The sequence below is a fragment of the Mesoplodon mirus genome, assembly GCF_964341445.2.
Source record: "Mesoplodon mirus genome assembly, chromosome: 9".
Taxonomy (NCBI): domain Eukaryota; kingdom Metazoa; phylum Chordata; class Mammalia; order Artiodactyla; family Ziphiidae; genus Mesoplodon; species Mesoplodon mirus.
In genome coordinates, this window is record NC_138985.1 from 102,250,717 (window position 1) to 102,266,462 (window position 15,746).

At 45.1% G+C, this 15,746-nt stretch overlaps 1 protein-coding gene across 5 annotated transcripts in view; it reads right to left on the reverse strand.

The window, feature by feature from the left end:
* Positions 1 to 15,746, reverse strand: part of DENND2A (DENN domain containing 2A) — a 102,378-nt gene that overhangs the window by 64,518 nt on the left and 22,114 nt on the right. For 4 of the 5 annotated variants that reach the window (XM_082631694.1, XM_082631692.1, XM_082631695.1 and 1 more), the window contains exons 2-3: positions 11,734 to 11,835; positions 7,584 to 8,747 (exon numbers count right to left, since the gene is read on the reverse strand). In XM_082631694.1, the coding sequence (XP_082487820.1) occupies positions 7,584 to 8,747; positions 11,734 to 11,807 (1,238 nt within the window). In that variant the 5' untranslated portion in view covers positions 11,808 to 11,835. The remainder of the gene's footprint in view (positions 1 to 7,583; positions 8,748 to 11,733; positions 11,836 to 15,746) is intronic. The other variant, XM_082631696.1, reaches the window with a different exon arrangement.

Genomic DNA, 15,746 nt, shown 5'->3' on the forward strand with positions numbered 1-15,746 from the left:
TTTATTGGGGCCCCTGCTGCAGCAGTGGGGAGCGAGAACAAACAACAGGTTCCCTTGCTTGCTCATTTGCTCAAGGGGCTGCGAGCTGGTTCCTTATATGGGGTGAGGGTAGAGGTGTGTCCAGGGGTCGGGCCAGAGGGATGGCTTAGGTGGGTTTCCCACCCCTTAGGTGGTGTTGCATGCAGGGGACATGCGCAGTACCCTACTTTTTCTCCCTGCCGGCTCTTCAAAATTGGCAGTTGGGTATTTTTGGTCTCTTTGTATCTTTTGTCCAGAATGTGCCCCAACTGCACATGCATGCAGTTATTTTTAGTCCCTTATAGTTTCTTTGTATTTTGCTGCTCAAGGAGATGTTTGTCCAGGTGCAAGCATTGAAGCACTGCAGCGAAGAGTCCCAGGTCCCAGCCTGTCTCACCACCAGGTGATCAGAGTAGGGGCTAAATGAGAGAATGTTTATGTCAGCTCTTAGCTCTCACTCTGCTACTGGGTATCTCCTCTGTCCAGTGCTATGACTATGCATGTTGGGTTTCCACTTATCTCTATCCTGGATGCAAAAATAGAAATGTCAGAAGAAAAACTATCCTTAGCCACCATTGTACCTAAAATCCAACCATTTCCACCTTCTCATGAGAAATAAGACATGACAATCACTATTCTAATGTAGAATGACAACCACCCTCTCTACTCTCATCTCTTTGTCTTCCAATGCAACTACTATCGAAATAAATGAATTTACAAAGTCAAGCTTCTCAGCTGCTTTCAAAGTTACTTTTGCTCTAAATCTCAAATTAATCAAACAATTTGCCCCTTTGAAGATTTTAAACATTCAGTTTTTAGACATGGTAGCTAGAGTTGCCTCATGGATGCCATGGTGACTGAGACAGACTCATAGTGACAGAGACAGACCACAGCATGGCTGGTATGTTAACTTTAACGACTAAACCCATGATAGCTGAGGGCTGCTGCCCAGCCAGACTTCTGTGGGGATCCCTATCAGTCCTAGAGTAGATGGAAATTATGGAATCAATAACAGTACCGTATGATTTGGCAGCCATATAATGACTGAGGTTTCATGTCCTCAGAAAGTTCTGAAAGTCTTACACTAAAGCCCCAAGGAAAGGCTGAATCTATGTGATGCCAAAATAATCAGTTGAAAAGTTGAAATTTTGGTCAACATAGTTATTTGGTTTCATAAAGATCTAAAAGCTCTGTCATGTGATCAAATTAAACTAAAATAAAAAATCTGAATTCGAATGAAAACATTTTGGATATACAGACCCATGTGAATTCAGGATGCTGCTTACACTTAAAAAATAATAACTTTTCTTGTTAAATGTCAGCCTTAAGGCATTCCTGCCAAAGTTGTTAAACGAATGCCATAAAATATACATAACCAAGTTAATGCTGCTGTAGGAACCTTATCTTTGGAATTTCCTGACATTTGAGGGTTTCTCATTTTCCATTTTAGGGTTGAAGGCATAAGTCCTTGCAGTTAATTTCCTGGGGCTTTAGAGAAATGAAGCAAGAAGAGAGAAAAGACAGAAGGAAGGAGGAAGAGAAGAGAAAAGAGGAAAAAAGAAAAAAGAGCAGGGAAAAATAGAAGGAGAGAAAGAGAAGAAAGAGAAAAAGACATTTTCTCAAACTGAGAATCTGAATCCGTTGGTTTGGCTCTTGCTGAGGTGGACTAACGGCCTATGAAAATAAGCTGAATACGTTCTCGGGAGCGCGCAGCCTGGCCGTGTAATTCTAAACCCTCATAACCTCAAAATCCTTAATCATTTCTTTCTTCAACCTTGGCTTGGCTTTCCTGCCTCAGAGAGGACAGGAAGCCTGCCAAATTCAGAGTTGGGTCTTTTCTTTTTTTTTTTTTTTTTTCTTAAGCAATAGGACCACAATAAAGAGCATACTTTGTCTGTTAAGAGTAGAAAGCGAACATCTTGCCCTAATCACCTCCGTTGTACCATTTTAAACAAAACGAAAAATCCAAAGCCAAAATTCTTAAAACATAGTTGATGCAACCATATTCAAACTGGCCAAGAAAAATTACATCTTTGGACTGAAACTAAGTAACTTTAGCTGGTTTTAAAGAAAATGCTGGAAGACTGAAAAGAGCAGATGGTAGCTAAGAGAGAAGAGATAATAGGAATAACTGTTCACCAGGTTGATCTGTCTGCCCAGGGATGACACGGCTGAAAGATTCCAATTTCCCAGAACGAAGCTGCCCCTGGGAGAGTGGGCCTCTTCGGAGGAATAGCCCGGAAAGGGCATGGAAGGGCTACTCTGGATAAGCACTGGGGACAGGAGCAGAAAAGTCACGAGGGCACTCAGGGTCCTGAGGCTGGCACTGGTTTGGGAAAGGGTTTAGAACTGGAGGTGGATTCAAACCTTCTCAGCGCATAAAGAAGGAAGCCTGTAAATTCTTCTATAGATATCACATAACGCTGATACCAAAGCCTGGTAAAGTTAGTATAATAAAATCCAAGTATAGACCAGTCCCATTTATAGAATACTGGTACAAAAATCTTAAATAGGGGGCTTCCCTGGTGGTCCAGTGGTAAAGAATCACCTTCCAATGCAGGGGATGCAGGTTTGATCCCTGGTGAGGGAACTGGGATCCCACATGCTGCAGGGCAACCAGGCCTGCACGCCACAACTACTGAGCTCGTGCACCTCAACTACAGCCCACATGCCACAAACTAGAGCCCACGCACCCTGGAGCCCACACGCCACAATTAGAGAGAGAAAACCTGCACGCCACAACTAGAAAGAAGCCTGCGCGCCGCAATAAAAGATCCCATGTGCCGCAACTAAGACCCAATACAGCCAAAAATAAATTAATTAAATAAATAAAATATAATAAATCTTAAAAAAAATCTTAAATAGAATATTAGCAAATAGAATTCAGTTGTGCATTAAAAGAATAATGAACCAGGGCCTCCCTGGTGGCGCAGTGGTTGAGAGTCCGCCTGCCGATGCAGGGGATACGGGTTCGTGCCCCGGTCTGGGAGGATCCCATATGCCGCGGAGCGGCTGGGCCCGTGAGCCATGGCCGCTGGGCCTGCGCATCCGGAGCCTGTGCTCCGCAACGGGAGAGGCCACAACAGTGAGAGGCCCACATACCGCAAAAAAAAAAAAAAAAAGAAGAATAATGAACCAGAACAAAGTGGGAGTTCATCCCGCAAATAGTACAATATAAATTCACTATTAATAGGTCAAAGGAGAAGAATCACACAATCATATAAAGTTTCTGAAAAGTAATTTGACAAAACCCAACCCTAATTTTTTAAACTCTTAGTAAAAAAAGGATTACCAATGAACACTACCTTGATAGCATGAAGACGTAACTCCAACAAGAGTGCCTGAGAGTAACACCAGAAGCATAACCCCTAAAGTTAGGGGTGAGATAAAGCTGCCCAGTGCCATCAGCACTATTATTTCACACTGTTATGAAAGTATTAGTCAGTGCACTTTAGTAAGAGAAAGAATTTGGAGATGTAAATCAAAATGAAAAACATAAAATGATAATTCTTTGCAGACAGTATGATTATATATGCAGAAAGTCCAAGAGAAACAATTGACAAACAATTAGAAACAATAAGAAATTTCTTTAAGAAGTCTTTTAAATGAATAATATATAAAAATAAAGTTTTCTTAAATACAAAGACCATATAATGAGAAAAAACATTACATTAACAATGGCAACAAAAGAATAAAATACTTAGGAATAAACTTAGCAAATGTATAGAATCCCAATTAAAAGCTGACATATTTCGTGTGTGTGTGAAATTTGATAGTGATAATATAGACCATTTAGGAAAAGACATCAGAATATTCAAGACGTTTTTTGAATACGGAGAATAATTAGGAAATAAATAAGAGGTTTATAATTATTAAAAAGGAGACCAAATAATCATTCGTGTGTGTATTACATGATAGTATATGTAGCATGTCCAAAAGAATCCACTAATTATTAGCAACAATAAGAAATTTCTGTAAGCTCTACTAGATATTAAAACAGGTTATGAGGGGACTTCCCTGGTGGCACAGTGGTTAAGAATCTGCCTGCCAATGCAGGGACACAGGTTCGAGCCCTGGTCCGGGAAGACCCCACATGTCACGGAGCAACTAAGCCTGTGCGCCACAACTACTGAGCCCGCACTCTAGAGCCCACAAGCCACAACTACTGAGCCCACATGCCACAACTACTGAAGGCCCTAACTCCTCATATACAAGTGATCTTCAATAAGATTATTTGGGGCTTCCCTGGTGGCGCACTGGTTGAGAGTCTGCCTGCTGATGCAGGGGACACGGGTTCGTGCCCCGGTCTAGGAAGATCCCACATGCTGCAGAGCGGCTGGGCCCGTGAGCCATGGCCCGAGCCTGCGCGTCCAGAGCCTGTGCTCCGCAACGGGAGAGGCCACAACAGTGAGAGGCCCGCGTACCGCAAAAAAAAAAAAAAAAAAAAGATTATTTGATTTCTAATAGAAACTATGGAGGCCAGAAGGTATTGGGATCACATATTCAAAAGGCTAAAAGAAAAATATTGTCAATTAAGAATTCTATACCCAAACAGGGACTTCCCTGGTGGCGCAGTGGTTAAGAAGCCACCTGCCAATGCAGGGGACATGGGTTCGATCCCTGGTCTGGGAAGATCTCCCATGCCGCAGAGCAACTAAGTCCATGTGCCACAACTACTGAGCCTGCGCTCTAGAGCCCACGCACCACAGCTACTGAAGCCCGTGCGCCTAAAGCCTGTGCTCTGCAACTAAGCCACTGCAATGAGAAGCCTGCACACTGCAACAGAGTAACCCCTGCTCGCCGCAACTAGACAAAGCCTGCGTGCAGCAATGAAGACCCAATGCAGCCAAAAAAAAAAAATTAATTAAAATAAATAAATAAAACAGATTATGAGGTTAAAATAATTAAAACAGTTTGGTCCTAGAAAAGAAATAGGTACCCTGATTAATTAAACAGAATAGAGTGAGAAAAAAATAACAGCGAACATTTATTGATCATTTACTATATGCCAGGCTCTGTTTTAACTTATGTTTACAAATATTTACTCATCCAGTCTTCACAACAAAGCTATGAAGTGGTCACATGGAGATAATTATACATCTCCATTCTACACATCAGTAAAATGAGGCTCAGACAAATTTAGGAGCTTGTCCAATGTCACACAACTAGTAAGGTGCAGAGCTAGTAAGTTCTCTGGCTCTAGAGTCTTCTCTGATGCCACATTGTGTTCATCACAGCGTTATCTGTAAACTGGAAACAACCTAGGTGTAAATCACTAGGGGAATTGCTAAATAAAATATGGTCTAGCCACGTGCTGTAAAGATGGCAGTTAAAAAAGTAGGTGAAGGGCCTCCCTGGTGGCGCAGTGGTTGAGAGTCCGCCTGCCGATGCAGGGGATACGGGTTCGTGCCCCGGTCTGGGAGGATCCCATATGCCGCGGAGCGGCTGGGCCCGTGAGCCATGGCCGCTGAGCCTGTGCGTCCGGAGCCTGTGCTCCGCAACGGGAGAGGCCACAACAGTGAGAGGCCCGCGTACAGCAAAAAAAAAAAAAAAAAAGTAGGTGAAAAAAAAAGGAAAGTGGAACCACTGAAATATCTCAATGAGATCTTAAGTAAAAAACAGTCGATATAGAGCATGATTTCATTTTTTAAAGGATATAATATATATGTGTGTGTGTGTTTAGAAATTCTAGAACACCCAAACTTTTTTTCCCCTGTAAGAGAACATAAGACATTACGTTTCTGGCACCCAAAGAATCCTACCTAATAGACCATGTTGAGTAGGGGACTGACATGATCAAATCTATATTTCTAGAAGGCTCCTCAGGCTGCTGAGGAGAACACTGGGAGTGGATACAAAATAACTAAGGTGGTGGCAGTGGAGGAGATGTAGTCAGCTTTAAGAAAATGTTTAAAACTAGAACCGAAGGACTTGCTGATGAATTAGATTGGGGGTATGTGAAAAAGAGAGAAATCATAAATGACTCTTAGGTTTTTGGCGTAAGCAAAATAAAGGATGATACCATTAATAAGATAGCATCTATTTTGGGAGGAGACCATTAGTAGTGGCCTGGATTGAGAATTTAGGTTTAGACATGTTAAGTCCAAGCTATTAGATAACCAAATGGAGACCCAAGCATGAGAGGACTATACAAACCTGAGGCTGGGGGAGAGTCAGGGCTGGAGATATATATCTGGGAATCATAAGCATGTAACTGACACTTAAAACCATGGGACTGGGTGAGATCATTTAAGGGAGTGAGTGTAAATGGAGGAGAGGTGACGTGATCCCGGGATAGTGTGTAGATGGGTTGGGGGGTGTTGGTCCGACATGTAGAGGGAGAGGAAGATGGAGCTGAGGAGGAACAGCCAATGAAGTAGGGCTATCAGGAAAGCTGGTGGCCTAGAAGCCTAGTGAACATAGTATTTCAAGGTGGTGCGAGTCAAGTTGGTTCTCAAATGCTAAGAGAGGTCAATCAAGAAAAGAACAGAGAACTGGCAACTGGATTTAGCAAGATGGAGGTCGTAGGTGACTCGGCCTAGAGCAGTTCCAGCGTTTAAGTGGCAAAAGCCCAACTGCAGTGAGTCAAGATAAACACAGGAGGGGGAGAAGTGGTGACAGCAGGTACAGGCAACTGTTCTGAGTTTTTCTCAGTAACTGGTTTCCAGATTAGCAGGTATCAAACCAATTAGCACATTACAGAAATAGACAAGAAATTAGGTTTCAAAACAGAAAAGAAATTGTTTCCAAAGCACAGATTTTACCTTCAAGCATTCACGTTTTATTATCTAAGGTATTATTTTAATATTATAAAGTATTTACCGTGTGTGCATCTATACGCATAAATGAGAAAACTGAGGCCTCGAGAGGTTAAGTAACTTGTTCAAAGTCACTTAGATAGACCATGATAGGGCCAGGGTAGGCCAGGCAGTGTGTTTCTAGAGCCCATACCACGAAAAAACATGAAAGGAAGAGCCGGGAAAGACTCCGAGCACCACGCACCAGGTGGGGATGGTAGTAGCAGAATGAGCATCAGTTAGCAACAATTAGTAGATGGCCAGTGTCAATACAAGTTCTCATTTAACTCTTGGTTACTGTCTGAATTACAAGCACTCATCACATCCAAAGGGTGATTTTTCAAGGCCAATACTCTTTTTTGAAGACAAGGAACTAACACAAAACACCTGTACCAGTTACCACATTTTCAGGTTTAATCAGTGAACCATCTCTTTTTTTTTTTTTTTTTTTTCAGTACGCGGGCTTCTCGCTGTTGTGGCCTCTCCCGTTGCGGGGACACGCAGGCTCCGGACATGCAGGCTCAGGGGCCCAGCCGCTCCGCGGCATGTGGGATCTTCCCGGACCGGGGCACGAACCCGTGTCCCCTGCATCGGCAGGCAGACTCTCAACCACTGCGCCACCAGGGAAGCCCAGTGAACCATCTTAAGCTATGAACAGTCTCAACTAACTACAAGATCCAACGGTTTAATAAAATAAATAATAAGGCTGAGAACAGACAGTTGCAGTGCGGCCTAAAGGGCTCCAGCTGACAGCCACCAGTCACCTACCTGTGGTCAGCACTGGCCTTCGGTCTCCCGCTCCACAGTCTCCTGTTCACAGAGGAAGGCGGGGGAGAGGAGGGCAGGGGCGGGGCAGGCAGAGAGGGCAGAGGAGGCAGGTTCCTTTTATCTTTCCGGAAGCTGATGCCTGGGTTCCCATCCTTGTCCCCTTCGCCATCATGTTTGAAAGTTCTCCGGGGTTTGGGCGGGGGGCTGATGAAGGGTCTTGCGGGGGAGTTCTCCGAGCCCCTGTACACAGTCTCCAGCCTCTGGTCGCAGGGCCTCCCGCACAAGCCCTTCCTTTCCTCTGCGGCCTCAGGGGCGGGCTCCCTGCCTTCCAGGTCCAAGCGGTGGGCCCTGAATTCCGAGACACTCCCGCCCCCACGGTTCTCAGGAAGGGTGGGCCCCTCCTCGGCCTTGTCTGGCAGGCAGTGTGGGGAATAACAGGTGCCAGGGAGCTGGGGATCCAACCCTGCAGAGCCATCCTTCAGAGCCTGCTCAAGTTTCTCCACCTGCTTCAGCACAGAGAGGCTATCATTCTGAAAGCGCTGTTTGCCAAGCCTGGGCTCCCGGCCTCTTCCCAAGCTAGGAGACAGCTCCCGGGCTGGCTGGCTCAGGTCCTGCCTCTGCTCTGCATCCTGTGCCCCAACTTTCATTACCCCTTTATTCCTCTCATCCTCTCTACTCTCTGCGTCCAGCCTTGTTCCGTTCTGAGCCTCTGCGACCCGAGTCCTCGAACCATCGCTGCTTCTCCTCTCCGTCACACATGACGTCACGTAATCCTCTTGCCCATCTGCTTTCCTGCCGGGGGCAGGAGTGGGCAACTCCTTTTTCCCTTCCCATTCTGATATCTTGTCCTTTATGCTGAGGGACTTGTGCCAGGCCCCGCCTCGGGCAGGAGGGCAGGGGTTCTGAACGCTGCTTAGCTGCCTCTTGCCGGCCCTGCTGGCTCCTTTAGTGCCGAGATCTGAAGCTGGGTCGCTGATGATCATATTTGAGCTGAACATGTTCTGCTGAAAACAGTCCACTCTTGGCTCTAGCATCAGGTTATAGAGGCTCTCCAGTGGGCTTCTTCGGAAGGGTGAGTCCTCCTCAGTCTCTAGGAAAGGAATGCAGGACCTAAACGGCTGCCTTTGAGGGTCTTCCCCAGCCTTTGGACCTTCCACCTTGACCCTGAACAAGAAAGACAAACACTGAGTGCAGGAATTCTTGGTTATTGTCCTTAACTAGTCATTCAGATTTGCTAGAACTTAGATATAAATGTTACATACTAGGTGCAAGCCACACACATTGAAACCACCATTAAAAAAATCACTTTATGTTTTTCTTGGGGAGACCGCACGGTGAAATGAAAGGAGCTACTGGATTGTGGAGTCCAATAGACTTGGGTTTAAATCCTAATTCAACCACCGACCAGCTGCCTGACCTTGGGTAAGTTGCTTAACTTCTCTAAACCTCAGTTTCCTCACCTGTGAAATGGGAATAATAAACATATCTAACAGGGTGGCTGTAAACATTTAATAAGCTAGCTCATATAAAGCATCTAGTATGGTGTGAGTGTACAGTAAATGATAGTTGTCATTATTATTAGCTTTTTTTTAGTATTTTATTTATTTAGTTATGTATTTATTTATTTATTTGGCTGCACCAGGTCTTAGTTGCCACGTGCAAGATCTTTGCTGCAGCATGTGGGCTCTTAGTTGCGGCATGTGGGATCGAGTTCCCGGACCAGGGATCGAATCTGGGCCCCCTGCACTGGGACCGTGGAGCCTTAACCACTGGACCACTAGAGAAGTCCCATATTTGCTTTTTCCCCTGATGAAAATAGGAGAAGTTTCACGAGATAGAAGATTATACCGACAGATGATCCTTTGGAATGACTATTTAAAACAATGCCACAAGTCATGAAGTTTTTCCTAATACTGGGCTTGATAAATTGTCCTGATCTGAGTGGGTAAAGCCACAATGATTGGCTGCATTTGAATGGAACCTCCTCTAGAATGTGAGCCCTACTAGACTGGTCTCTCCGTGAGGACAGGGAGTGTTTTGTTTTGTTTTGAACTGTGGCCTGTTTTGGCTACTGCTACATCTCTAGCACCCAGAACAACATCCGGCAGAGTAGGTGGTCAATAAATATTTGTTGCATGAATAAGTGAGTAAACAAGCAGATTCAGATTTCTCGCATAGCCTGGAACTGCACTGTCCGATATAGTAGCCACTAGCCACACGTGGTTATCTGAACTAAAATCAAATTAAATTAAAGCTTCTCTTCCTCAGTTGCAGCAGCCATATGTCAAGTATGCAGTAGCCATGTGTGGCTAACGGTCACTGTGTTGGATGCAGAAGAACATTTCCATCATTGCAGAAAGTTCTGGCCTAGCACATACGTGTGGGGATATAGGCCTCCATACGTGACTTTAGGAGATGAGTTAGTGCCACGAAGATGTTAAAAATTATTTTGAAAGAAAAACAGAACATTTGAAGCTCTTCTAATGAGAATGGGAGCATCTGTGTTTTGAAGTGCAAAGCATTCGTCCACCAGCAAAGGTCATGATGGAGCACAGGGACCTTAAATGTGCCAAGATTAGCAAACATGCAGGGACCGACTTCATGGTGCATGTTTTCTGAATATATAGATCTGACTATATGGAAACTCCAGTTAAGGTTCACATGAGGGATGAATAATTAGCAATTTCACGCATACTGTTATTAGCTAGCTTTCTATTCCAGAGACTAACGGTTGTTTATGTAAAGACTTCTCCCTGGATTGGGACATTAACATGTAAACTATGTTGTTGTCCTTGGCTGCTCAGCATAAACCAGAAGCTTGTGAAATTGCAAACAAATTTTCATATGTTAAGTATGGCTATCAAAGCAGAATTCCTTATTTAAATAATCAATTAGCATTCATAACAGAGCGCTCATAAAAAAGAAACCCTTTTGTAATGGTCCTGTCACCACTGAGGACATTAGCATGAACCAAATTTTAGTCAGAATCAGTTTGTTATTTTACTGAGAGTTCAAAAGACAGAAATTTAAGTCCTTGCTCTCATTGTGCTAGAGGCAAGATGAAGAGACAGGACACATAAAAACACAATTCAGGTTAGTTCACACTTAGTGAGAATTGATGATATAATATGTAATCATAAATATCCTATGTACTGTTAAAAAATATTGACAGTAGATAAATATATGGCTTTAGAGTTAGAGGGACCTGGGTGTGGACCTTGGCTTCATTTTTTTTCACTTTAAAATGAGAACACTGGATTTTATTGGTGCAGAGGCCAAATTTATCTTGTTTGCTGTGACCAGTACATAGTAGGTAGTCAATGAATGAATGGTTGTGTTAATATATGTAATGTGCCCAGAGCACAGCACGCATGGTAAGTCTTGATGGCAATAAATGGTAACTGGTGTTATTATAATGATTGTAGTTATTGTCTAAGATCCCAGACACCTGGAGCGGCTTCACAATCACTGAGGCCCCATCTAAAAGCTGAAGAGGAGAAAGGCTAGCTTGCTAGAAAACCACGCTGGAATTACAAAGCTCAAGCAAGAGTGGCCAGGATGATGAAACCAGGGGCAGAGTGCCTTCTCCACATGGTCGCTGCACCCAAGAAGTTCTCGAGTTCCTGTTTCCAGGATTCTGTGGCCCCAGAAGGGGCTCTGGACTGGGATGCATAGTTGTGAACAGCTCAGTGATCTGTGAACAGCTCAGCAATTGCTAATTCCATTGCAGAATGTGAGAGAGGGTATCAGAGGAAAGGGCTCCATCTGGGGAGAAAACAACCCTGCTAATATAAAGCACGCTATGTGGACAGATGCAGCTGCAAAGCTTTAGGGCTCAACGATAATTGAAATACCTGCGCATCCTAGTAGTTAGACAAATAAACCCTGGACTGGAAGGCATACATGGGGGTAGGGCCTGAAGTGGACACTGGGCACCAGGAAGCCCTTTCCTTGACCACTCTGGTCTTGGGTTGCTGACTGAACGCAGTGCATGGAGATGATTTACAGGAGGCTCACCACTAAGACTTGGAAAAGAATGCCTCCTTACTTCAGGGAGGCAGGGTTAGTGAGGAGGGAAAGGCAGTAGAAAAAGGAAGGAGACTGAGAATCCGGGCCAGCTTCTGCATTCCTGGGGGAGAAAAGTTCTTACTTGTCAGCCAGTTTGTGGCCCAGGTTTTCAGTCTGGCTGTGGCTGCCCTTGGCTGGCCTGCACACTGTCATCATGTCAGCGCCAAGAGGAGCTCCAAGTCGCCTGGGGGAACAGGGATGCACACTCAGTGAGCCATGGCAGCAACTCTAGGGCCCACACCCCAAACTGTTTATCTCTGGTGGATTCCACCCAGGAGTAGGGGGTGACAGAGATGCACCATACAGGATCCTTGACCCAGGAAGGGGTTGGGTCAAAGGCACAGAATCCTGAGGTCCACCCAGATTCAGACCCCATGCCAGCACTTCTCATGTGTGTGTGTGTGTGTGTGTGTGTGTCTTTTAGATAATGTAACCAAAATTTTTAAGAAAACGTATAACCTTTGAAAGTAAAACTTAAATACCAGCACAACTTGACACTTTTTCAAGGCTCTGTAAGAACCTGTGATGAGCTAACAGCCCCTAAAGAAGAGAAGAGCTATTACTTTATTTGAAACAAGAAATAAACCACCTGCTAAAGTGGAAATACCTACCCAGAGCTACTCTATTCTTCTGCTGCCCCCATGCTGGGTGTAAACCCACACTGTCTTTGGAGCCCTGTACAGAGATTCACGTCTTTTCCACCGAACCTCCCAGGAATCCCTCTCCCACCTCCTCCTCAAGCTTCCAGGATTCCTATCCCCTCGCTCAGGAAGGTTTACCTGCCTAGTAGTTTTCTAACTACAAGGATGTGCAGGTATTTTAATTATCGTTTCTTGGCCTAGGCAACCCCTCCCCCCAAGAAATCGCAGGGCTAGGCTTTAAGACATGCGTGTACCTCTTGGGGACAAGGAGAGGGAGGCTACAGGGAGAAAGAAAAAGAGAGGAGTGAACATGGGCAACGAATTAGAGAAGAGGGAGGTTAGGAAACGGCGAGCTGAAAAAACCTCTAGAGAAACTGTGGGAGGAGGACGGAGCTTGGGACTGCCCACGGAACCCAGGTGTCCCCCTTTCCAGTGAGCAGCACCCTGCATTCTGGGGTATGTCAGTGTTGAAAGCAAGCCCAGTTCTTTAAAGAAGCCAGGCCCCAGGTCTTTCCCCTCCATTAGGGAAAAGGGCCCTGAAAGGCCTTTCAGGGACAGGAAGGAACTCACTGCCCCTCTCCTAAACTCAGCGAAGCTTCTGGAGCCTCTCTGTGCGGCTGGGCTGACAGACACTGCTCTTCTGTCCTGCGTCTGGCAGAGGCCCCATGGGACTCAAGGGTAGCAGCCACTCCCCGCTGCCCTCCGCACGTCTGCACTCCGCCTCCACACAGACCGAGCCCACAGTGATGCAGCCTTGCTCCGCAACTCTCCCCACTCACCCTCTTCTTTCGAGCTGGCATCCTCTTCCACTGGCTCTGTGAATAGGTGCCAGGCCCTGTGCAGGATGCTCTGGGCACTCAAGGATGAGTAAGACATGGTGTCTGCCCCCGGGGAGAGCACCGGGACCGTGCTTGGGTCACGATCAGCCCCATAACCCCCTCTCTCCTCAAGGAAACGGTTTCCTTATACTTCCTAGGAAGCCATAGCTTTTTCAAAAAGCACAAAGCGCACTGTGTCTACTGCACAGAGAACCATGTATGAACTCTGAGGTTAAAGATCCCGAGAAGCACTTAAACAACACGGCACTTAAGTGAACTTGATTCCCATCAGGCAGTAATAACTTCCAGTCCGAAAACCACAGTCTCTAGAGAAACTGCTGATACCACAGTCTGAGAAGCAAGTTCAAGTGGGCTTAAGGGGCTGGAACTGAGGGGGCATAGAACCGGAGGCACACTCAGCAGTCAGCTCACCAACATTTCTAAATGCACAGAAGAATGGAAAATGCTGCTCCCACAAAACTTGGACACTTCCCTTTTGTCTCTGATGTTTAAAGGTCATTAATTAGGTGACAAGCCTAGCCTAATTTGCTAGGTGGGAGAACTCTGTGACTTAAATTACCAAGATAAACTTCTCTATCACTTTATAGGTCTGGGAATACAAGATGGAGCTGCTTCCCAAAGTGTGGTCCATGAAAGTTCATATGTTTTTTGAATATTCGAACATTCCCGTAAGTTTTTTAAACTCTTACAAATTGAAGAAGATATTTTTTAAATGCCGATATCTATAGCTTATTATGTTCATCAGTCTAGTCCATAATCAAGTTTTGTTTTTCTTCTTGCTAAAGTGAATACTGTAAAATCTGTTCTTGACTCAAAGGTTCTCTTTGGGCATCAATGTCAAGTTGATTGGAGGGATCAGGTGAAGTTAAGAAATGGTGGGAGGGGCTTCCCTGGTGGCACAGTGGTTGAGAGTCTGCCTGCCGATGCAGGGGACACGGGTTCGTGCCCCGGTCCGGGAAGATCCCACATGCCGCGGAGCGGCTGGCCCCGTGAGCCATGGCCGCTGAGCCTGCGTGTCCAGAGCCTGTGCCCCGCAACGGGAGAGGCCACAGCAGTGAGAGGCCCGCGTACCGAAAAAAAAAAAAAAAATATATATATATATATATATAGGATGCCATTGATTGTTGTTATCACCAACAGTAATAACCTTCTTCCTATTAGCTCTGGTGGGGTTTTTACGTTGCGAACAGGGAAGTGATACATGGTCTACAGAAATTTTGCAATCAAGGTCACTTACAAGAAGAAGTTTGGATAGTACTGGTTTAGGGGCTGCTATAAAAAAACCCTGGACATGTTTAAGCCACAGGACGTGGTGGGGGTGGGAGGAAGAAGAACTGATTTTCCCCAAATCTTAAAACAAAAACAGTGATTTAAATAAAAAATGAAATCTGGAAATGTCGATCAACGGATGAATGGATAAACAAACAAAATGTGGTCTAGCCATATAGTATAATGTTATTCAACTCAATCTTAAAAAGGAATAAAGGACCATTACATGCTACAGCATGGCTGAACCTTGAAAACACACTACGTGAAAAAAGCCAGATACAAAAGGAATATTGTATGATTGTATTTATATGAAATGTCCGGAATAGGTAAATCCATAGAGGGAAGGGGCACTGGGATGATTACTAACAGGTAAAGGTTTCTTTGGGGGATGACAGAAATGTTCTGGAACTAGATAGTGATGATAGCTGCACAACATAGTGAATACATTACAAGTCCCTAAATTGTGCACTTTTTTGGGGGGGGTGCTGCATTGGGTCTTCGTTGCTGCGCGCGGGCTTTTCTCTAGTTGCGGCGAGCGGGGGCTACTCTCATTGCGGTGGCTTCTCTTGTTCTGGAGCACCGGCTCTAGGTGCTCGGGCTTCAGTAGTTGTGGCTCATGGGCTTAGTTGCTCTGTGTCATGTGGGATCTTCCTGGACCAGGGCTTGAACCCGTGTCCCCTGCATTGGCAGGTGGATTCTTAACCACTGTGCCACCCGGGAAGCCCAATTGTGCACTTTTAAATGGTGAATCTTATGTGAATTACATCTCAACTGAAAATATAGTATAAGTATATTCAATGAAATTTGGGCAGAGGAGGAGGTGGAGTGAGGAATACATAACTATAATTTTCCAGTGCCCTTTAGTGTTCTGAGGCTAGTATGTTAGTTCTGAAATATAGGTAAATGTATATGATACATAACTTGATTCACAAAATGGTCAGACTTGAAATACTGAATGAAAAATACAGTTTAGATCATAAATGATTACATACTAATAAAATTAAACTTTGAGTGGTTTTTATTTGTGTTGCAAATAAAACTACAAGGGCTTCCCTGGTGGCGCAGTGGTTAAGAATCCACCTGCCAATGCAGGGGACACAGGTTTGAGCCCTGGTCAGGAAAGATCCCACGTGCTACAGAGCAACTAAGCCCATGAGCCACAACTACTGAGCCTGTGCTCTAGAGCCCGCGTGCCACAACTACTGAGCCCACGTGTCACAACTACTGAAGCCCGCACACCTAGAGGCCATGCTCCACAACGAGAAGCCACTGTAGTGAGAAGCCCGTGCACCGCAACGAAGAGTAGCCCCTGCTCACCGCAGCTAGAGAAAGCCTGCATGCAGCAA